This window comes from Gavia stellata, chromosome 30 (genome assembly GCF_030936135.1).
Source record: "Gavia stellata isolate bGavSte3 chromosome 30, bGavSte3.hap2, whole genome shotgun sequence".
Taxonomy (NCBI): Eukaryota; Metazoa; Chordata; class Aves; order Gaviiformes; family Gaviidae; genus Gavia; species Gavia stellata.
In genome coordinates, this window is record NC_082623.1 from 3,260,607 (window position 1) to 3,282,373 (window position 21,767).

General features: G+C 61.4%; 2 protein-coding genes across 2 annotated transcripts; one reads left to right on the forward strand and one right to left on the reverse strand.

Moving 5' to 3' along the window:
• The first annotated feature begins 10,256 nt into the window (after nucleotides 1–10,256).
• Nucleotides 10,257–11,758, forward strand: SMIM29 (small integral membrane protein 29). The gene is made up of 4 exons (XM_059831318.1): nucleotides 10,257–10,367; nucleotides 10,765–10,790; nucleotides 10,861–10,966; nucleotides 11,685–11,758. Exons 1-4 carry the CDS (start codon nucleotides 10,257–10,259, stop codon nucleotides 11,745–11,747), a joined length of 306 nt encoding a protein of 101 aa, XP_059687301.1. The 3' UTR covers nucleotides 11,748–11,758.
• A 1,815-nt stretch (nucleotides 11,759–13,573) lies between these two features.
• Nucleotides 13,574–21,224, reverse strand: HMGA1 (high mobility group AT-hook 1). Its single transcript, XM_059831297.1, has 5 exons — nucleotides 21,208–21,224; nucleotides 16,319–16,478; nucleotides 15,444–15,527; nucleotides 14,979–15,029; nucleotides 13,574–13,636 (listed from the first exon to the last, which is right to left on the reverse strand). Exons 1-5 carry the CDS (start codon nucleotides 21,213–21,215, stop codon nucleotides 13,583–13,585), a joined length of 357 nt encoding a protein of 118 aa, XP_059687280.1. The 5' UTR covers nucleotides 21,216–21,224; the 3' UTR covers nucleotides 13,574–13,582.
• Between the last annotated feature and the right edge of the window lie 543 nt (nucleotides 21,225–21,767).

Genomic DNA, 21,767 nt, shown 5'->3' on the forward strand with positions numbered 1-21,767 from the left:
AAATTATTGGCCCTTGAAATACTCGGGTACTGGATTTCTCTCTGCACCTCAGTGTCCCCTCAGGGTTGCAAGATGAGTGATGAAGTAAGAGGAAGAGGGAGACCCGCTGCTCAGCGCAGGGATGTTCTCTGAGCAGTTCCCACTCTTCAGCATTGATTCACTTCCTCTGGTATTGTCAAAATTAGACATCCTCGTGTAGCGGAATTGCATCCTGCCATCTGGATTTTCAAGTGTATTTGAGACCTTAATAGGAGAAGTGCATTCAGCACTTAGACACCACCGCTTAGCCTGATGATCTATTAAACCTCGAAATACTTAAAAAATCTGGATCTCTGTCACTGGAAGCGTTTGACAGAGCAGCTTGGATTACTGCTGTGGCAGGAAAATGATAGCTGGTGGTTTAAGCCGGTGCTGGGCAGCGGGTATACTGGCATTTGTTGGCTCCAAGCACGGGAGGAGGAAAATAAGGAAGACACCCCCGGGGTACCAATGTCTCCAGCGCCTGCTGCTCGATTCTTCCAGCAGGATTTGTCGGGTCCCGTACCTTTCTGATGATACTAAATGATGCGTAAAACTCCAGAGGCAGGTGGACGTCCCTCTGCAGAAGAGAGCCGAGTGTAATTAAACTTAGTGGAGCTGAAATCGCACGTCTCGAGCTCTAGGAAGTCTCTCTCAAATATGGTTGTGGTATGGTGGAACAGGGATTTCAATGCATTGGTTAATGGCAGCTTAGAAATGGTGTGCGGTAGAAAACGTACGGCACCTTTGTCTTGAAGTAGTTGCTGTAAGGTGGTTTTTGGGTTTCAAAGTTGACTTTGCTCATGCTGAGGGTTTTCAAAGACACGTTTCAAAAGGAAGAACCTTTTTTTTTGGTTAAAAGTAACACGGTTTTCTATTTGGTGAAGCTTTCCCACAGTATTTAATAGGTGTGCCACAGGGCTGAGCATGCTGGTATTGGTGCCTGGCTATGAGAGGCTGTGATATGACACTGCCGGGCTCGGGAGCTGACGCCTTTTCCTGGGAGATGCCCAGAGAAGAGTTAAAGAAGGGGGGTTTTTCCCGTTCTCCCTGAAATCTGGCATTCAGTGCTGTTAAAGTACTTCTGGTTGCTTCACAAAGATGTCTTTTGGTTTCTTCACAAAGATGGATTGTTTAATTCTAGACAATAGTTTATTGGTGATAGAGAAACTCAGTATTGTTACAAAGCCAGGGGAGACTTGTACCTCCTTTATCTTTGCACAGCGTTTCTACTTCATACAGCGCTGGCCGAGCTGTTCTGTGCTCTCTTACGGCAGAGCTCCGCAAACCCTTACTCAGAACTGCAGTGACTTCCAGAATTGCGAGTGGCGTTGGCCTCTCCAGGTGTATCATTTGGCAAAACGTTCCTGTGAGTTAATGGCTGCTTTGCAAACTAAAAATGAGATATTTTTTCAAATTGAAAGTGCGTTTGAACTGTAAAAACTCTAGGACGGAGGCAGTGACAGCTGAGAGGGTGCAGCACACGATGACAGTCTTTCTCACCGGCTGCTCTGCCCTGAGCACTGGATAGGGTAAATATTCCTTGCTCGTGATTTGGAACTCTCAGAACAAGGCATATAGCCTCTGAGGGGTTTTACAGCTGAAATACCTTGAGATGAATCTGTCAAAGAGCGGGTGTCGGAATGAGGCTGCGCAGTAAGTGTAGGGCAGTTGCATCACCTGTAGCAAAAAGGTAATTCAGAAGTTGCCGATGGTCAGCTCACTTGTTTGTGTTTAATGCTGTTAAACAGAACTGAAGGTGTAAACTGCTATTACTGATGCGCTCAATTAGCCAGTAACTGTATTTGAAACCGAATAGAAGGGGATAAAAATACGGGCTTTAATGGAGGGGCACTTCGTAATAAGGTTTTTTAAGCTGCTGCGTGGATCAGATGGCGAGAGTATATCTGGCTTTTTACAGTCTTGCTGTTTCTTCCCCCATCCCTTGCTCATGTTCAGTACGGTAAGATGCAAGAAATACTTGGGAGTGGCCGTTGGTTCTTGACGGTTAAATCACAGCGGGTTTACGCAGTTCTGTGCGTGTTACACTGTAAGGAACTATTAGATTTACAGGTAAAGGGAGCCCAGCCAGGGCTCTCCTCAGATAACATCTCTTGCCTTGCTTTGCCGTAGGAAGGTGGCACGGACAGGTGAAGGCGTGTGCTCTCTGCTTCATTTAAAAATACATCCTTTGGGATTTCTTTCCTCTTTCTTCCATTCTGGGGACACGGTTCCTTCTTAGGTTGATTTGGTTCCAGCTTAGCAAGGGCGGTGCGTTCTCTCAGCGGCTGTGCTGTGGAATAAAAACGCTGAGTGGTGCTGGTGGGGACGGAGCAGAGCCTTCCCCCGGGGGGGTTGTGCTGCAGAGCTCCTCCAGCCGTGGGGGGCTGTGGGGGGCACCCATGGGTGGCGGGGGGGGGGGGCTGCGCCCGGACAACCTGCTGCGTCTCTTCTGGTGATGGCCTTCAGTCTCGCTGCTGGGGAGGAAGGTAAGAGCTCTGGTTTGGGGGCAATTCATCATTCACATCAGCTTTTGTTACTTGGCAGATGGACGTTGTGTGCACTTTCTGTTGAGCGAGAAGGCAGTTTAATTCAGCGTGATCTTGAATATGCCTTAAAGCAAACTCTATAAACTGAAAAATTAAAAGGGATCGGAATCTGCTAGTGTGGCTTTTTCCCTCGTGCAGACACAAAGTATTCAGTGGCTAAAAATGTGGGTAGGGAATGTCAGGAATCTTCAGTTCCCTTCCCAGATCTAGCCTGGACTTCGGGCCTCTGCCTCAGCTTTTCCACACAGAAAATGTGGTCACCGTTTTGCAACATGCTGGTTGCTCCAGAAGAGCGAAACATTCGAAGTGGCACACATCGAATGTTTGCCTCTCCCAATTACAACAACTTTCGGTTTTCTTGCTCATTCTCAGAAACACTGTTTTATCCCAAATGGATATGTTTGTGCTTTTCAGACAGCCGGATGCAATGTTTTTACCTGTGCAAAGCATCCAGTGAAAGGAAACGTGGGTGATGGGGGAGTTTTGTGAAAGAGAGGTTTGAATTCGATGATTCTACGAATATTTAATTTTCCCGGAGTGGAAGCTACGGCTGGTGCCGATTCCTGGGAGAGGATCGGTCTCTTTAGCCAAACTTGCATGAAGAAATGAAGTTGTTGCGGATGCCTGTCGGCGTGAAGAGCTCTTACCTTAGCAAGGTACCCGAGAGCTTTGTGTAATTCATCGGTTGCTCTGGTCCTGCTTTTCAGTGACTCAGTTTTCCCTCCTGGCTCTGTTCTTCCTGCTTAACAAGACAGCATCATCTAGTGGCTACATCCCCGCCTGGGGATGCGGGTGACCTTGCTGCTGGCGTACGTTCTCATCGTGTCTCAGTGTTAGAGACTACAACGTACATATATATATATATATATATAAATACACGTCCCTCGCTTTTCTTGGTGTTGGAATGAATTTAATACGGTTAGAGAGGACGCTCGGCTTCAGTGGTGGGAGGTGGTGTGTAGATATGTGTAGTGTTTTACTGGATATCGTGTCATGAGGTCTGTACATAATTGAGAGAGGTGTAGATGGGTGAAAAAGAACACTTCACTGGATTGAAGATGTATTTAGGAGATTTATAAAGTTTCTTTTTGGTGCTAGTTGATAGGTTTGGGGTTTTTTTCTATTTTTTTTTTGGTGGGGAAGTGAGGATTTTGAAGTTATACTTGAGAAATTGGCTCTAGAATTGCCTCAAATTAATCTTGGGAGGTCCAAGAGTGTTTGCTGAACTTCCTGTATGTCCTATTCTCTATTTATTAAATCGAAAGATCTGGAACGATCACTTTGCATTTGCTGCTCAGTCTTTTCCTGAGCTCTCTGTACCTGAGCCTCCCTGGCAGCACCCCGGAGCTGGGAGAGCGGGATCCCAGACCCCGTCAGAGCGTCTGCCTGGCAGTGGGGTAAACACCCAGGGTACATCACCCTGCGAATGGCATGAGCTGGGTGTCAGGGGGTGCGAGCGTATCTGCCTCAGGCTCTTCCATTCCTTGTCGAACCGAGATACCTCCAAGATCAGAGCTGTGGGGCTTTCACTGTCTGTTCCGTTCGTGTCTGAGCTGCTTCCTTCGAACTCACCGTCGCAACCAAGGAGAAGACGTCGATACCAGTCCAGGCACCAACCGGCACCGACCTCTCCGGCTTGGCAGCGCCGGCGTGAGCAGTCCCTGTGGAAAATGGGCGTTACACCTTGCAGATAGTTCCCTGAGTCAGTCGGGTGTCCAGGCCTGGGGCGGACGATGGCAGTGGCAGAGCGCAGGGCGTGATCTCACGGCGTCTCCTGCTCCTGCCTGCCGTGGTGGTGGTGTCGGTCGGGATGTCTCGGTGGGGGCTCTTGCGCTGCTGCTTTCACGTGGAAGTGGTGAATGAGTTTGGAGGAGGAAAACTGATGTAGGGAGCAAACTTGCGAACTTATTAGAATTAAAAGAAGCCTGAGATTTTCAGTGATTTTCAATGAATTCTAAGTTAAATACTCAGTTCTCCGTGAATTCTAGATGGTTTCGGGCTTGTAATTCCCATAATCTGTTTTGGTTTATTTTTCTGGCTGCAGACTTTTGTTCCTCACTCCAGTGCTTTGTGTTTCTAATCTTCTGGTAAAGTTAACATGTTTTTTTTTAATGATATATTAAGTTGAAATGGTTTGCAAAAACACTTTACAACTGCAAGGGCACTTTGGAAATCTAGCTGATGCTTTTTCTTACTGACTTGGACTTGTTCTTACTTACGACACATTTGTTCGAAGTCAAATGCGTTCAGTAGAAAACACATTTTGTTTTCTTTGAGGCTCAGATCTTAAGTTCAAGCCTATGAATAATGCAGGTGCTCTTGTTCCTGCTTAGTCTTGGCTGGCAGGTTTAGCGTCTACCTACGTAATTTTGATCTGTTCATCCATAGTGTTCCCAGAAAGACCGGAGGGCTCGCTATCCACTCCACGCTCAGCTCTGGTATCACTGCAAACCCCCGTCCCTCTTCTGCAATGAGTCTGGGTATATTTTGAGCCAGATATTGAAACGGAGTAAAGCCACACTGATGTATGGCAGCTGGCGGTCTGGTTCCTTTCTCAAGGTGTTTCCTCTGTTTGAATTGTGTGCGAGCGGGAGGTCATCACTGTCTCTAAAAGATTAAAAAGATTAAAAAAAAAAATCCGTGGATGCAAGTTTGACAAGAGTGTAGGCTGTAATCTAGTGCCAACCAATAAACACGCCAGTATTTCACACACAGCTCTGCTTACTGCGTGGTCTCTCGTCTTCCCGGCGCTGTTACCCACGTACGTGAACTTGGGGATCGGGCAATAAAGTGTCACCGGAGGAGAAAGCCCTCCCTGAAGTGGCTTGGTATGTTTACAGTCTGGAGAAGAAAATTTGGAGGGATGTCACCCAACAGCCTGATGCTGAGATGGGCTCGTCCGAGCAGGGAGGGCACCCTGCAATAAAACCGGGGTGGTTTTAAGGCACAGCGTAGCCTCCTTCAGATGTTTCTGGTCCTGACTCTGAAGCTGCTCACACCTCTTTCACAAAGTCCTCACTGAGAGCCCTTCACGTGGAAATAGCCCCTTGCTGCGGGAGAGGCTGGGTGCCACCTGCGCCGAGAGCAGCGGCACCCGCCGTGGGCTGGCGGTGACGGCCTTCGGCAGAGCGCGCTGCGGGGAGCAGCACGGGCTGGAGACAACGAGAAACGTGGTCAGAGGCGCCAGTGTAGGTCAAGGAAAAATAACACAAGCTGCTTCGGGCCCCGTTCTTACAAATAGCTGCTGTGTTTGTGCTCTACACGTGTGTGCGCGCACAGAGGTGATCTACCGAAGTCTGGCCACTTTCCCAAAACCCATGGTCAGGCTCAGGGTGTCCCAAACCCTTTGGAGGTTTGATGCCTTCCCTGCCCGCCTGGGAAAGGTGAGCAGCGGGAGATGCTCAGGGGCCCTCGGAGGGGATGCGGGATCGGTGCCAGGGCACGCTCGGGGAGCGGACAGGGCTCTTCGCACCGCAGGCTGCCTTTGGTGGGTCCCGCTGTCCTCGCCGCTGGTGGGACGGGGCCGCTCAGCACCTTCCTCGGTCTCTGCACGCTCCAGCGAGAGCTGCTGCATCCCTCTGCCCTGCGCCGTGCCCGTCTGCAGTGGGAGCTGGGTGTGCCGGGGGCAGCGCCCGTCCCCCGACATGGCCCCTCGGAGCCGTCCCCCACCCCAAACACCCCCATTTCTCCCCCGCTTAAGAGCCGGGCTCTGCTGACGCCGCAGCACAGATTTGCCGTGAGGCTGGGGAAGGGCGAACCGGCTTCACTCAACTCACAGGGCTCTGGTCTGGCCCTCGCTCAGCCGGAGTGGGGGTTTCTCCTCTTTCTGGGGTGTGAAGCAAAATGCTGGGCAGGGTCCACTAACGTGCAGCCCGATCACAGCAGCGAGGCTGTAAATACAGCCATGGGAGCTCTTGCATTTATCTGCCGAGCAAACGTGTCCTGGTTTGGTGATTCTCTTTGGGACCTGAATGCAACCAGGCTCCTCCTGCACCGCATTATCGCAACGAGGGAAAACGCGCCGGCTCGTGCACAACGCCCTCACGTTCGCGGCTGCGGCACGGAGCCGAGGGCAGAATTAATCTCTGCTGACAGTGGAGTTAACACCTTTGCGGGCAAGCGGCGAGGCAGAGCTGGAGCGGGCGGTGCCCCCGTGGGGGCGAGCAGCAGTGCTTCCCGGTATTCCTGGCGGGGTAAGCAGCCGGAGGGATGCGCTGGCTGGAAATCCGGCCACTTGTGCTTAGCTGCTTAAACGGGAGCTTAGCGGCTCAGCAAAGCTGTCCCCAATTATCTGCTGGGGGGCGAGTGGCGGAGAGGAGGGGTCTGGTGTCTCTCACAGCCGGTTTTGGAGCAGAAACACCCCGGGTCGCTATTCTGGCTCTTGTCGCCTGCCAAAAATTTGCCCCTCTGGCTGACCCCCCTCCCACTCCGGTCACGAAGGTGCCACGTCCCCGGGACTGGTGGTGATGCTGCCCTCAGCCCCTGGCATCCTCCCCCCACCCTGGGGGTAAGTAACGGGGAGATTTCCCCCGGGATGAGCAGCCCCTGTGCTGCCCCGGCCTCGACTCCCCTTTTTCCCCATCCCAATGCTCTGGGCAGCAGTGGATGGGGAAAAAATATTCACCAGGGATCTGGGGATGCTGCGAGTGTCCTGGGCTGCCTCTGGCCATGCAGGGGGGCTCGGTGCCCCCTCCCTGGTCTGCTCCCAGGGCCCTCGCATGCTCCTCCAGCCGGGCTGGGCTGGCCGTGCGCTCCCGCCGACTCGTGCCCGCTCCCTTGCTCTCTCCAAGGAACTTTCCTAGAAATTGCCGGATTTATTTTTAGCCGCGGCATGGCAGTGCCGGGCTGGGAGGGGATGGGCAGCGGCGGAGTGAGAGGCCCACGAGGTGTTGATGTGTTCTCACCGCCTCGGCCGGCTCCTGCCCCGACATTGGGGGGGTCTGGGGGAGACTGGGGGGGTCCAGCCCCGCTCTGCGTTTCCCCCATTGCAGCGGTGCTGGCCGGATCCTGGTCCCTTTGGGCAGGAAGGAGGGGATGAGGATGGGCTGCGAGGAGAGCTACTGCTGCTCACACAGGGGTGATGCCCCGCTCAGGGTGCGAGGCCCCCCAAGACCCCTCTCGCCGGTGCTGACCCCCGGCATCTGCCTCTCCCGGTGCTACCAAAGCCCCGGCTCCCACGGCGAGACGGGCGCTGGGATGGAGGCGATGCTCCCCCAGCTCCGCGCAGGGACGTGGGGGGCTGAGGCTGTGGCTGGTTTGGGAAGGCTGTATGGGGCAGGGAGGGTCAACACGGACAATGGGACCAGTGCGATCACTGGGGACAGCGGGGGCAGCGGGGGTGCTGTGGGCAGTGGGGCTGCCAGGGCCAGTGGGACCACTGGGGACAATGGGACACTGGGAACAGCAGACATCAGGTGCTCTCAGGACAGGTGGTGCCCTTTGCTGGGCTGGGGGACCCCCCCGGCGTGGGGACGAGCCACCCCGACCCCTTCCCACCCTCCGCGAGGGGTTCCGGCATCCCCCCACTCCACAGCGTGCCTGGCCGAGGGCAGCTCCGTCCTGCAGCCCCAGAGTCCGCTGCAGTGCGGTGCCTCAGCCCGGTCCCCGCGCCCCGGCCCTGGGCTGGCGCAGGGACCAGGAGGCGAAAATAAGCGGGCACGGGCCGGGCAGGGGGTGAGGGCAGGCGGCACAGGCAGGAGGACCCTCTGCGGCCCATCGGCCTCTCGCCGGGCAGGTTCGTCCCGGGGGGTTCAGAGCAGGAGCTGCTTTTCCCTGGCGCTGCCATCCCGCTGGCGCAGGATGCTCTCGATGCTCTGCGGTGGCACTGAGCCCCATCCTGCCACCAGCTCAGGCTCTGGGGGCCGTGTCCCCCCGGCTCCGCCATCTCCAGGCTCCTCTCTTCCACCGCATTTCACTCAATTATTATTTTTTTTAGTTATCGGGGAGGAAAATGGGGCTCCTTGCTCCCCGGCCTCCCCTGCTCCCGCCTGACCCATTTAACGGGGCCATCTGCTCCCCGTGCGGGCAAAGCGGATTAGGGCTGGGGATCAGGGCTGGGACGCTGCCACCGCCCCGGGGCTCTATCGCGGGTGGCACTGCTGGGACACCCCCCGGCCGGGCTCCCGGCACCCCTGCGGGTCCGGCCCCGGGGGGACCCGCTGCAGCATGACCCCAGGGAGGGGGGGACCCAGGGCAGCCCCCGCCACGGGTGACCCTGCCCGGCCAGCGCCTGTGTGCCTGCACCCGCCGGGACCCCGGCCCCCCCCGGCCCCCGCGGGTCTGTCGTCTCACCCTGTGTCTACGCCTCTGTCCCTCTGTCCATCCGTCCCTCTGTCCGTCCATCCGTCCCACTGTCCATCCATCCATCCACCCAATTAATGGTGCAGGAATGCACCTACCCACCCTGGTGTGCACCCATCCATCCGTCCATCTGTCCGTCCATCCATCATCTGTCCATCCATCATCTGTCCATCCGTCCATCCAGCCTTCTGTCCAGCCTTCCGTCCAGCCTTCTGTCCATCCATCATCTGTCCATCTGTCCGTCCACCCATCTGTCCATCCTTCCATCCATCTATCATCCGTCCATCCTTCCATCCATCCTTCCATCCATCCATCATCTGTCCATCCGTCTGTCCGTACATCTGTCCATCCTTCCGTCCATCCATCTTCCGTCCATCTGTCCGTCCACCCATCCCTCTGTCTGTCTTTACACCCACCCACGCCCCCAGGTGTGCACCCACCTGTCCGGCTGTGTCCCCCCCCGTCCCCTCCACCCTGCCACCCCTCTGCTCGCACCCCCGTGCCCCCCCCGTGTCCCTTCCCTCCCTTTTCTCTTTTTTCCCGGTTTTTTTCCGTCTTCCCTTCCCCCGTTTTCCATTTTTCCACCTTTTCCTCCCCCTTTTCCCTTTTTTCTCCTCCCCTCCCCCCTTTTTCCCTCTTCTTTACGCTCCCTCCCCCTCGCCCCCCCCCCGCCCGGTCTCTGCTGCCCCCTGCCGGCCCCGCTCTGCCACCGCCCCGCCCAAAGCCCCGCCCATTTCCCCCGCCCCTCCTGCCCCCCCCCCCCCCCCCCCCCCCCGCCCCGCCCGTCACGCGCCGCGCGGGTTCCGGGTGCGGGCGGTGCGCGGCGCGCGCAGGTGGGGCGGGGCGGGGCCGCGCGCAGGGATGCGCGGGGGGCGCGGGGGAGCACAGGCGGGATGGGGGGGGCGGTGCGTGGCCAGAATTAGGGAGGGGGGTGCAGGGGGCGGGCGGAGTGTCCCGCGTGGGGCTGGGGGGGGGCAGAGCCGGGGGCGGGGGTGCCGCCGGCGCGCGCCCCGCTTGGCCCGTCCCCCCACCCCGGTCCTCCTCCTCCTCGTCGAGCCGAGCCCCCCCCTCCGCCCCCCCCCGGCTCTGCGGGGTGGGGGCGCGGGGGGACACCCACAGCGGCCGCCCCCCGCCCTGAGTGGGGGTCCCCGGGCGCCCCTCTGCCGCCTCCCGGGGAGCATCCCCCGGGCTGGGGTGCGCGTCCGGGCCCCCCGCGGTTGCTGCCCGGCCCCGGGGGTTGTTACCGGGGCGGGGGGTGGGTCATTACCGGCGTAGTCGGTTATTACCGGGGCGGGGGGGTGTTACCGGGGCGGTTGTGGGTTCGCAGACGTCCCGTCCGGCGGGGCCGGCCACCCGCGGCCCCATGCGGAGAGGAGCCGGCGCTGGGCCATGAGCAACGCCACGGCCCCCACGGCCCCGGGCGCGGCGGGGGACTCGCTGGTGGGCTACGTCCTGGGACCCTTCCTCATCGTCACCCTCCTCGGCGCCCTCCTGGCCGCGGTGAGTGGGTGGGGAGGGCCGGGGCGCCCCGAACACCGCCGTCCCGCGCCCCAAACACCGTCCCGCGCCCCGAACACCACCGTCCCGCGCCCCGAACACCACCGTCCCGCGCCCCGAACACCGTCCCGCACCCCAAACACCGTCCCGCGCCCCGAACACCACCGTCCCGCGCCCCGAACACCACCGTCCCGCGCCCCGAACACCGTCCGCGCCCCGAACACCACCATCCCGCGCCCCGAACACCACCATCCCGCACCCCAAACAACACCATCCCACACCCCAAACACCGCCATCCTGTGCCCCGAATACTGCCGTCCTGCGCCCCAAACAACACCACCCCACACCCCAAACAACACCGTCCCACACCCGCTCACGCCTTCCCCCGCTCTCCTTGCAGGTGATGTACGTCCAGAAGAAGCGGAGGTGAGCGTGGGGCTGGGGCTGGGGGCAGCGCGTGGGCCCGGTCACCGCTCAGCCACCGTCCCCCTGCCAGGTTTGACCGCCTGCGTCACCGGCTGCTGCCCATGTACAGCTACGACCCGGCCGAGGAGCTGCAGGAGTCCGAGCAGGAGCTGCTGGTGGAGGCGGAGGACGCCCGGGTGGGTGAGCCGCGGTGTGTCGGGGACGGGAGCTCGGGTTTTGGGGGACGGGAGCTCGGGTTTAGGGGACGGGAGCTCAGGTTTTGGGGGACAAGAGCTCGGGTTTTGGGGACGGGAGCTCGGTTTTGGGGATGGGAGCTTGGGTTTTGGGGGACAAGAGCTTGGGTTTACGGGGACGGGAGCTTGGGTTTACGGGGACGGGAGCTTGGGTTTACGGGGACGGGAGCTTGGGTTTACGGGGACGGGAGCTCGGGCTTTGGGGACGGGAGCTCGGGCTTTGGGGTCGGGAACTTGTGTTTTGGGGACAGCAGCTCGGGTTTACGGGGACGGAAGCTGTTTTGGGGACGGCAGCTTGGTTTACAGGGACAGGTCCAGGCTGGCTGCGTGGGTCGCTCACCAGCCACGCGCGGTGCTGCGGGAATAGCTACTTACCTATTTTTTGCATGAAAAATTAGCATTAAGCAGCACTAAGTTAGGGAGCCCACGGGGGCTGCTGAGCCTGGGTGGGAGCGCACGGAGCCAGCCTGCCCCGAGGGAGCACCCAGCTCTGGGAGCCAGGCGGGGGTCTGGGTATAATCCCGAGGTTTTTGGGAGGGTTGGGCTGTGCAGCCAGTGCCTGCCCTGATGCCGTTGGGGGTTGCTTTGCCCCCCTGCTTGGCACCGGTGGGGGTCTGGGCTGGGGCCACCCGCCGTGCTGAGGGCACGCTCTCTGTTGCAGGTGGTGCCCGGCTGGGGGGGGCCCTCGTCCCATCGGCCCCCGCGCGGGGAGTGGAAGGCCTGACGCTGCCCGGAGAGCTGGGGCCGAATCCTGCCCACAGGAGGCAAGGGAGGACGGTGTCAGCACCAGCACTGCTGCCTTCACCATCCACCGGGAAGGGCAGGATGCGCCCACGGTGGGGGCACTGCCCGGGAGCGATCCCACCCCGTGAGCACTGATGATAATGGGTTATCTCCCACCTTGGCGCCTATTTTTGCCATTTTTTTTTTTTGCTTGAACCGCCCCGCCAGTCCCTTAAAATGCACCGAGCAGGACGGCCGGGGCTGGCACCCTGGCAGGGGAGCAGCCGGGCTCCGGGGCTTTGCCGGGCGCGGAGGAGGGCAGGACGCAGAGGAGCAGCACGGCGTGCGCGGGAGCAAATAAACGTGTTTCTCTGCATTCAGCCCAGAGCCTCCGCGTCGGGCAGGGAGGGTTTTCCGGAGCGTGAAGCGGCCCGACGCCGGGGCCAGCTCAGCATCACGCGTCCCTGCCTCGGCAGCGGCGTGACTCGGTTTGGTAATAAAAAGGCACCGCGGACGGGAGTTTGCGGGGAGGGCGGCAGGGTTTTGCCTGTTTCTGTTTCCATCGGCAGCTCCCGTCCATCCCTGCGGAGGATGGCTGGATGGCTGGCACCATCGCGGATGTCCCTGCGGAGAAGGTACCGTGCGGAGCGGCTGCTCCGTGCCCGTGGGCTCTCCCTGCATGGAGAAAACCTGCTCCCACCCCGCTGCCGGGGGCTGGACCCCAGCCGGAGTCCGGGGCAGAGGCGTCAAACATCCGTAAAATGTTTTATTCAAGTAACTGCAAATAGGAAACCAAAAGGTCGTTAACAGTGGACCGAAAAAAAAAAAAAAAAACCCCAACCAAACCCCAATTTTCACCCGCCGGGGCTGCCCGGCACCGACCTCCGGTCCCGCTGCAGCCGTCGTGCGGGGGGCAGCATGGCGGGGGGAGCATCCCACGGTCCCCCCACCTCACCGCCCTGCCAGCCTCTATCCCTTAGAGCAGCAGAGCGACCTAGACCTTAAAATAACAACTTAAAAAAAAAAAAAAAAAAAAAAAAAAGCCCAAGAAAGGGGAGGGAAAAAAATACCCCGCGGCCCCCAGCGACACCCCGAAAAAGGAAACACCGAGCCAACGATGCCCCAGCAGCCGGCACAGCAGCAGCATGTCTGTGAGTTCAGAGAGTAGAACTTAAATATCCAGAGGTAGTTGTGAATGAAAGAAAAAAAACCCCGAAAGTACTAAAAAAAAATATATATATATACCAGAACCTATGAGGAAAGGGCTGCCCCGAGCCGGCCCCGCTCGGGCACCCCCGGGGACGGGCACCGAGCCCCGGCATCACCGTGGGAGCTGCTCTCCCACACGCAGTGCAGTCGCCCAGGGCTTGGCGGGGGCTGCGGGGGGGTTTGCCTGGGGTAGCAGCAGGCCAGAGCGAAGGTCTAATGGATTTGGGGGTCTCGCCTTTGCTGGCCACCCCCCATCTATTCCCCGCAGAGGCCCCGAGGCAAAGCTTGGTGCTGGGGGGGACAACCAGCACCCGCTTTGGATGGGTGAGATCACTGCATTGGGGGGGGGCAGCCCCGGCTCTCTGCCAGGCACCCCCTTTGCCAGGGGGGCTGCCCCAAAACCCAGCGCCGGGAAGAGGGGGGAGCCGGGGCGGGTGCCCCCCCCCAGGCGGTGGCTGCGGGGTCCACCCGGGTCGGGCCGTTTTCCAGTGCTGCCGTTGTCTGAGGGTGAGGAAGGAGCGGAGGAGGGAGGAGGAAAAAGCCAGGGCGGCGCAGTGGGTTTCTCCCCGTCCCTCTCCCCCGGACGCGGGACCGTCGGGCGATGAGGTAGCGCCGGTTCTGGAGGTTTCACTGCTCCTCCTCGGATGACTCCTGGGAAATGTTCACCTCCTCCTCGTCCTGCTGCTGCGAGGCAAGGGAGCGTGGTCGGGGGGGTGCCAGGGGCTGCAGACACCCCCCTCTGTCCCTGGATGAAGGGCTGACAGGGCACAGCACGCCCCGTGTGCAAAGAGGGAAACTGAGGCACCGGCACCCTCCTGGATTTGGGGGCTGGTCCTTGCTCCAGGTTTAACCATTACAGGTCAAATCCCAGGTGAGAAACCCCCCGGATGGGCTCGCAGCGAGAAGGGGGGGGGATGCACACCCTACAAGCATGAGACCGGGGTCCCCAGCCCCACGGCCGCCTCCCCAGTTGCCACCATGGGGGTGCTGGTGGCGGCAGGACCGGGTGTCCGTGTCTGGCCCCGCACACTGGGGCGGGTGGCCGTGAGCGTCGTGGCCCCGCACGCGGGGGTGAGTCAGGGCTGAGTGTGAGCGTGAGTCAGCGCCGGCCCCCGCTTCCTCCCGCTTCATTCATAAAAAAGCCGTCGCGGCCGACAGCTGCCAAAGCGGGACACGGTGTCCCCGGCACGGCCCCGCCGGCGTGGGACAGGCTCGGTTCCACCCCGCCAAAGTGGCTCCCCGCCCTGGGGTCCCCAAAACAGCCCCTGGTGCTGTGACACCCGTGCAGGAGACCCCAGGATGCAGCCCCCCCCCCCCGGCTGGTCTCAGCCTCTCGCGCTCCGCAAGGAATTTAAGTGGGAAAGGGGGCAAAACCCAGCACGGAGCAGAGCAGCCGCACCCTGAGGATGCTCTTGGGTGGCTCCTTCTCCCAGTGCCTGGTGGCAGCTCCTGGGCACGGGGACGTGGCCCGGGGCTGGGGACAGCGGGATGTGCCCGCTGGGAAGGGAGGCGAAACCCACTCCCAACTGTCCGGGTGATGCTCCCAGGTGCCCAGCAGCCGCCTGAGCTCCCGTGGGGCTGCAAACCGAGGGGGAAAAAGGGGAAAGGTAGGAAAAAATGAAATGGAAGGGGGAAAGCACAAAATAAAAGAGTGGGTAGTGCGCAGGGGGGGTTGCTGCACACGTAGGCTGCAGGAATGCCGTGCCGGTGATGCAGCGGGCGCCTGGGCAGGTGTGTGCCATGGCGGCACGACCGGCCGCCTCCTGCGTGCCACTCCCAGGGCTGCAGGGAGGTGGCGGAGCCGGGATGGCTCAGTCACTCCAGCGCCGGCACCGGGGTGCAGCATGGCCAGGTTGGGAGCCCATCCTGTGCCGCGCCGCGTCCCCCTTTTTGCTCGCTGCTCTGCTCTCCTCCAGCCTGGCAGCGTCTGCCCCACACTTGTGGGGACAGTCAGGGGGCTGCCGTGCCCCCAAAGTGCCCAGCACCCTGCCAAGATGGAGGAGGAAGGGAAAAGCCCACTCACCGATTTTTTGGGTCGGCCTCGAGGTTTTCTCCCTGGTGTGACTGCAGCTTTCTGAGCAAACAAACAAACAAAAAAGACATTTTGGTCCCCTCGTCCCTGGGATGCTCTCGGAGGGCGGGCAGCGTTCCCCTTCCTCCCACCCACGACTGCCAAATTCATCACCCCAGTGGCATCTCCTGCACCCAGGTGGCCCCGGGGTGCAGCCAGGCCCCCCCGGCCCCGTGACTCACGAGGCGGGCGCAGGATGTGAGTCGTCTGTTTTGCAAACAGGTTTATCGTGGGTGTCCACACGCTGACACACGCGGTCCCCGGCTCCCCCCCACCTTCCCCAGGGGCCAGTGCCAAGACCCCCCCCCCTTCCAGGGGTAGATCTGCCCCGAATTGTCTGTAATTGAGCTCAAAACAGACCTGTCGTCCCAGCGCACGGCCGCTCGGCCGGAGCAGCCCCCGTCCCCAGCCACCTACCCTGCCTTTCGGGGTGGCCTTGTTTTTACTGCCCTTCGGCCGTCCGCGGGGTCTCTTGGGGGTCGGGGCCTCGCTGGGCTCCTGCTGGAGGGAAAGCAGAGGGGGGTCGCTGTGGATGTGGGGTCCCCAGGGAGGGACGCGTGCCTGGAACAGCTCCCGGTGCAGCAATGCACCCCGGGATGCTCTGGGCTGGGAGCCCCATTCTCCCCAGCAGACCCCGCCGGGGCAGGGATGCTCTCACACGTGGTACTGGGAGCACTGGTTGCACTGGGATTGGCGGTCAGGCGCCAGGCACAGGCTCCTGCACGTCCTTCAGCCGGGCGTGTACGTGACCTGTCCCACCCCGGCATTAATCGCTTGGCTTAGCCGGACAGTCCCCACCGGTTTCTCAGCCCTGGACCCCGGCTCGCTGCCAGTGCCGCTGCCTGGCAAAGTGTCGGGGAACCGGCAAATCGCCTTTTCTGCGGGAAAACGATGCGCATGAACCCCACCTGCCCCGACGTGGGGGCTGGGGGGGACTTTGGCACTATAAAGGCTCCGCAGCATCTTATCCCTCTGAGCAGCTTTTGCTAATGGGGCTTTAATTAGCCCATCTGCAAAGGCAGGTTCAGCTGCAGCCTGGGGAGGAGCAAGGGGAAGCCCTGAGCGAGGAGGAGCTCTGGGCTGTTGCAGGGCTGGGGGGGGCTGTGAAGCCCCCCAGGAGGGTTTTGCTGCTGGCGAGCAGCCGGGTAGTGCTGCCCAAAGGGAGGTAACAGGGGCTGCACCGTGGGTACCCCCATTCCCTGCCTGGGGGATGCTGCTGGGGTGCAAGTGGGGGGGTTTCTCGCTGCCCCATAGCCTGGGGGGGCCCAGCCTCCAAGGGCATCGCTGTGGGCAGAGCTGCCCAGTGGGGTACCCCCCTCCCCTTCCTCCCAGGGGACCCCACATACCTGCGGCTTCTTCCTGGGCCGCCCCCGGCCCCTCTTCTCCGACACGTCCTTCTCCCCCTTGGCGGCCAAGGGCTGGCTGGATTTGGCGCCGGATTCGCTCATCGTCCTTCCGTCCAGCGGTGGCGAGGAGGAGCGGGAAGGGGAAGAAGGTCGGTCAGCGATGGCTCGCCACGCCGGCCGGTGCGGCTTCCCCCAGCCCTCGCCCCGGCAGCAGACGGGCGCTGGGGGCCGCGGAAGTGACTCACGGGGCGGCGAGGGATGAGTGGGGCCACCGGAGCCTCCCACGGGGTCAGCCCGGCCGTGGCCGTGCCCCTGCCGCCCGCTGCCCCCCGGTAAGGATGCTCTGCCCCCCCACCTGCCCCCTCTGCGGGGATGGGGGTGACCGGTGAGGTATCAGCAAGGCCAGGAGGTGACAAGGACCAGCGTTCCCCCTCTAAGAATGCCTCTTAGAATTACAATTTGGCTGAAATGAGCGGCTCCGGCCCTACTCCAGCCCTTCCCGGAGGCTCGCCTGCATCCTGCTCCTCTCCCGGCGTGCAGCAGGGACCAGCCCGTGCCCAGGGCACTGCCAGGGCTGGCAGGGCCAGGGGGAGAGAAACCAAAAGCATCGCTAAGACCTACGCCTAGAAGAGACCCCCCCCTTCTATTTTTTAACCCCCCGGGCCCATTCAGCAGCACCACGCCGCGGGGCGTGGGGATATTCTACCCCAGAAACGTGGAGCACCTCAGGCAGGCGCGACCCTTCCTCCCGCTGCTGCAAAGCCGGTATCTGCAAAACCGCCCCTGCTGCACCCGTGTCCCTCCTGCAAACAGACCTTTGGCCCGCGCCGGTCCCTGCCGCGCGTCCCCTTGCACCGCCGGTGCCCTGTGACGATGCTCCGGTGCAACGAGCCCAGGCCAGCGCCAACGCACGGGGATGGAGCAACGCGTCTGACCCTGGCAGCGGGACCCCGGTGCCGCTCCCTGCTCTTGCAGCCCTAATGACCGGCCCCACGTGGCGGCTGCTGCTCTCCCCGCAGCTGGGCGAGGCTCTGGGTGCTCAGACCTCCCCGTCTCACCCGTCCCTGTCTCACCCATCCCGGCTCGCTGCCTTCCCCCAGGGTGGGTTTGCAGCTGCATCCCTTCCGGGGATGCAACCTGCATCCTCCCATCACCGGTTGGGGAGCAAAACGAACCGGCTGTGGGGCAGGGTCCTGCCCCAAGCCCACGGCACAGACACCCCGCTGAATTAGCCAGTGCCCTGGTGCTGCGCCAGCTCCCGGGGTCCCCAGCTGGCATTTGGGGAGCGGCAGCTTGGCCAGCCCTTCCCGCAGAGCCCGTCCCCTTTCCCCAAAAGGAGGAGAGCGGCTCCGGATTTAATCTGGAGTCCTTGAAATCCCAGACACGCTGCCAGCACCAGCAAGTTGGAACAGGACGAGCGGTGGCACGGCACCGGGGGCCTCCGGGCATCGCCACGGGGGTCCCAGCGCCCTGGAAGGGTGGTGCAGGCTCCCGCAGCCCTGCTCCCACCACCCCGCCTCGACACCCGGCACCACTGGACCCAGGGCAGGATGCTGCACCCCTGACTCTGCTCCTGCCACCCTGGCTGGGTTTAGGGACAGGCACCACCCAGCACTTGTCCTAGGGACGCTGGGTTGTCCCCTTGCCTGCGCATGTCCCAAAGGGCTGGATGGCTTTCCTCACTCATGGGGAAATCCCATGGAGGAAAAGGCTCCATCTTCCCCTCTCCACCTCAATGCTTCCCCACGGGCGTAGGGAAAACCTGCTTTTCCAGAGCTGTGGGGCCGGTTCCACACCCAGCTCCCAGCCCAGGAGCCAGGAGGATGGGCTCCGGGCTGGAACAGAGCAGGATTGCTACCACAGCCCCAGCGCTTACCGGTGACCCCGAGCGCAGGGAGCATGCTCTGCTCCTTGGTCCGGCAACCATGGCTGTGCCGGGAGGGGACCTGCTCAGAGCGGTGATGTGACGTTTCCCAGCAGAAACAGGGCTGCGAGAGCAGCGTCCCGGTCTCGCTGCCCGTAAGCGCAGGGCTTGGAGCTGTCTGGGAGACTTGGCCAGAAAATCACAGCATTGCTCTGGGATGGATGGTGCAACCCGCCCACCCCCCCGGGCCACCTCTCCCTCCGGGGACGGTCCCTGCACCCCTGTCCTGGGTCCAACCCACGTCTCCGGAGCGCAGCAGCCCCCCGGCCCGGCTTCTCCTGCAGGTGCAAGGCTGTGTGCCCGGTCTTCTGTGCACCTACATCTGCCTACCGAGTTGATAATGCTTAGTTTTGAGCAACCCGTTTCAATTTGGATGGTGTTAGAGCAGCCGGGACAGCGCTACCGGGGAGAGCGGGGCTGCGGGTGGCAGCCGGGGTGCTGAGCACCCCTGGGAACGCTGAGCCTCATCGGGGCGGCTGGAGCGGGCACGGACGAGACGTGCGGTGCGAGGAGCCGCGCTCAGACCTTCGAGGCTTTTTGAAAAACACGCGTCAGCTCCCGCTCCCCTCTGGAAGTGACTCACGAGTGCAAAACAACAACAAAACCCACCCTCGGAGTCTTTTTGGTTTTTTGGGAGACAGAAACCATGCTGTCTTGTAAACACCCCGAAAATATTACTCACAGCATCCCAGAGCCCTTCAAGGAGTCTCTTAGAGGAAAAGAAAAGTATGGTTTAGATTTAGGAAAGAAAAACGCCGGCCGGCTGACCAGGGGCCGGGCCAGGTTTGTCTCTTTTTAAGTCAATCTTTGTCAGAGAAAACGCAGCCTCCGAGCCATGCCGTACCCTCTCCCGTAGCTGGAAGATGGGCCCGGTATGGCCCCCACCCTGCCGTGCTCCCCTCTGCCCCACCGGGGACGGGCACGGGCCCCACGCAGCGACTCCGGCCAGGGATGCTGAGGGGACCGTCCCCTCTGTGGGGATGCCACCGGGTACGGCCGCCCGAGCCTGCCGCTGCAAAGTTGTTGGTGCTGGGGGACGTACGTGCGCATCCCACCCGTCTCTCCGCCGCCTCTGAGCTCTCCGCAGGGGCTCCAGAGCTGAACACCCCCCCGTGGACCCAGGGCTCCACGTTCCGCTCCGGCAGAGGGGGATGAGGAGGAGGATGCCCGGGTGGGAGATGGGGGATGCTCCTCTCTCCCACCCCAGCAACCTTCCCAGCCAACACCCCTCTTCCCGAGAGCGGCCTCGGCTCGGCGCGATGCTCCCTGGCTCGGTGGCACCTGCCCGGCCCCGGGAGCACCCCGGGCCTGCGGGATGATGCCGGGCACATGGTGGGAAGCAGCTCCGACCCCGCTCGCGTGCATCGAAGTCATACAGGAGGGAGGGAGCAGCTGTGTTGCCATGGAGGAAAGGAAGCAGCTGAGAGAGAAACCTTTCCACGCAGGGAGGAATCAGTCGGAGATGAGGGCAGGGGACTGCCGGGCTCCCGGATGCGGGGGGGGGATAAATTTCTGCAAGGTTTGGAGGTGGAGGGGCTACATCTGCCTCTTGATCGATGGAGCTGGGGGATGAAAATCTCCTCCCCTCTCCATCCCTATGGCTGGTGGGCCGCCGGACTCGCCTCCCTCAGCCCCAGCGGCTCCCTCTGCTCCGTGACACGAGCTGGGCCGTTCTCAGCAGCCACCTCTTGCACAAGGGAGGCTTGGGTTGCAAAAAAGGCAACCTGGCCCCTCGGAGCGATGCTCCTCGCTGCCCCTGGGCCTGCTCCTGCCTTCCCCCGGCCGCCCGCGCTGGCTTACACCGCTCCGTGCAAATAACCCCATAAATCCCCCGCTCCTGCCACCTACTCTTAGATTAAACAAACCAGCCCGGGAGAGGCAGGGAGACAGGCGGTGGCTTAGATCTTAAGAAAAAAAAAAAAAAAGAAGAAATAAAAATCTCTTCACGCCCAGGAAATCTAGCCTGATTGCAGCGGGAGAAGGATCCCAGCCGCACCTCTGGGCAGAGGGAGGACGGGAGAGGGAGGAGGGGAAGAAAGAGTGGAGCAGAAGTTGAAGAGCCAGTTGGGCAGGGGTGCGAGGGCCGGGGAGGGCTCTGCGCGGCTCCTCATTAGGACGAGCCCTCCATGGGGCTGCTTTGAAGCCCCCCCAGGCCTGCTATTAAGGAAAGTCCACCCCCCCTTCCTTCCTGGGCATGCATAATAAAAGGAAGTGATAAAAGAAAGGAAGGAGGGAGGTGGGGGAGAAAGAAAAGAGGCAGGAAGGGCACCATCACACGCTTTGTGAAGCCCCTGTCCTGCGGGGGATAATAAAACCCCGGGTGGAGCCAGCGCTGTGTGGCATCACCCCCCCCCCCCCCCGCACACCCCCCCGCCGGGGAAGGGCTGGGGGGTGGCGGGGCCCCACGGTCCGGGGTGGGGGGGCTGAGCCCCAGCACTGCAACTTTGCACCGACCTGCGCGTGTCTGTCCCCCCCCCCCCGCGCGCCGTGAGCCGGGCATGGCCTGGCCCCCCCCGCACCGGCCCCCCCGCACCTTGCACCGGCCCGGCCCCACGCACCTTGCACGCTCCCATCCCCAAGCACGGTCCCGACCCCACGCACCCCGCACCGGCCCCCACGCACCCCGCACCGGCCCCCACGCACCCGCCAGCCCGGCCACGGAGGGGGGGGCGGACACGGGACCCGGTGCCGGTGGCCGGGGCGGGGGCTGCACCCCGGGGCCGTGCGGGCCCCCCCCGGGGGGTGCGGGGCGTTTGCACCACCCGAAACCGAGTAAGTGAAGGAAAAGTCCCGCCGCGCCGGGAGCGACCGGCACCGGGGACCCCCCCCCCGGCCCCCCCCCGGCCCGCGCAGCCCCGCCAGGTGCATCACCCCATTAATAGCAATAATTAATAAATAAGAAGAATCCTACAGAGGCATTGCAGAGCCGGCCCGCCGCACGCACACGCGCGTCCTCGCAAATACAGAGCGACCCGGGGGCGATCGTGCACAGCATGCGGGGAGGGGGGGGGAGCAGAGCCCGGGCCCCCCCCCCGCACCCCCCGGCCCTCCCCCGCACCCCCCGCAGCAGAAAGGAAAGAGGAAGGCCGGCACTCACAGTCAGCTTGATCTCGGAGCTGGGTGCTCGGGGTGGGTTTTTTTGGGTGGTGGGTTGGTTTTGGGTTGGGGGGGGGGTTGGGGTTTTTTTGGTTTTGTTTTTTTTTTTTTTTCCTGGCGTGTCTGTGTTGGGCAGCGAATTAAACCCCCCCCTCCCGGCGGCGGCGGCTGCTCGCAAATGCGGATCTGAAAGGAGAAGGCAGAGAGAGGCTGCGACTCGCACACGCATCCACAGCCCAGCCAGGCCCCCTCTTATTTATATAAATAATAAAGGGAGAGGGGGAAAAAAAAAAGAAATTGCTCCAGGAGGAAGGAAGCTGGGTCAAAATCATTTGCAGGGAGCGAGGAAAAAAAAAAAAATAGGAAAGGGGGGGG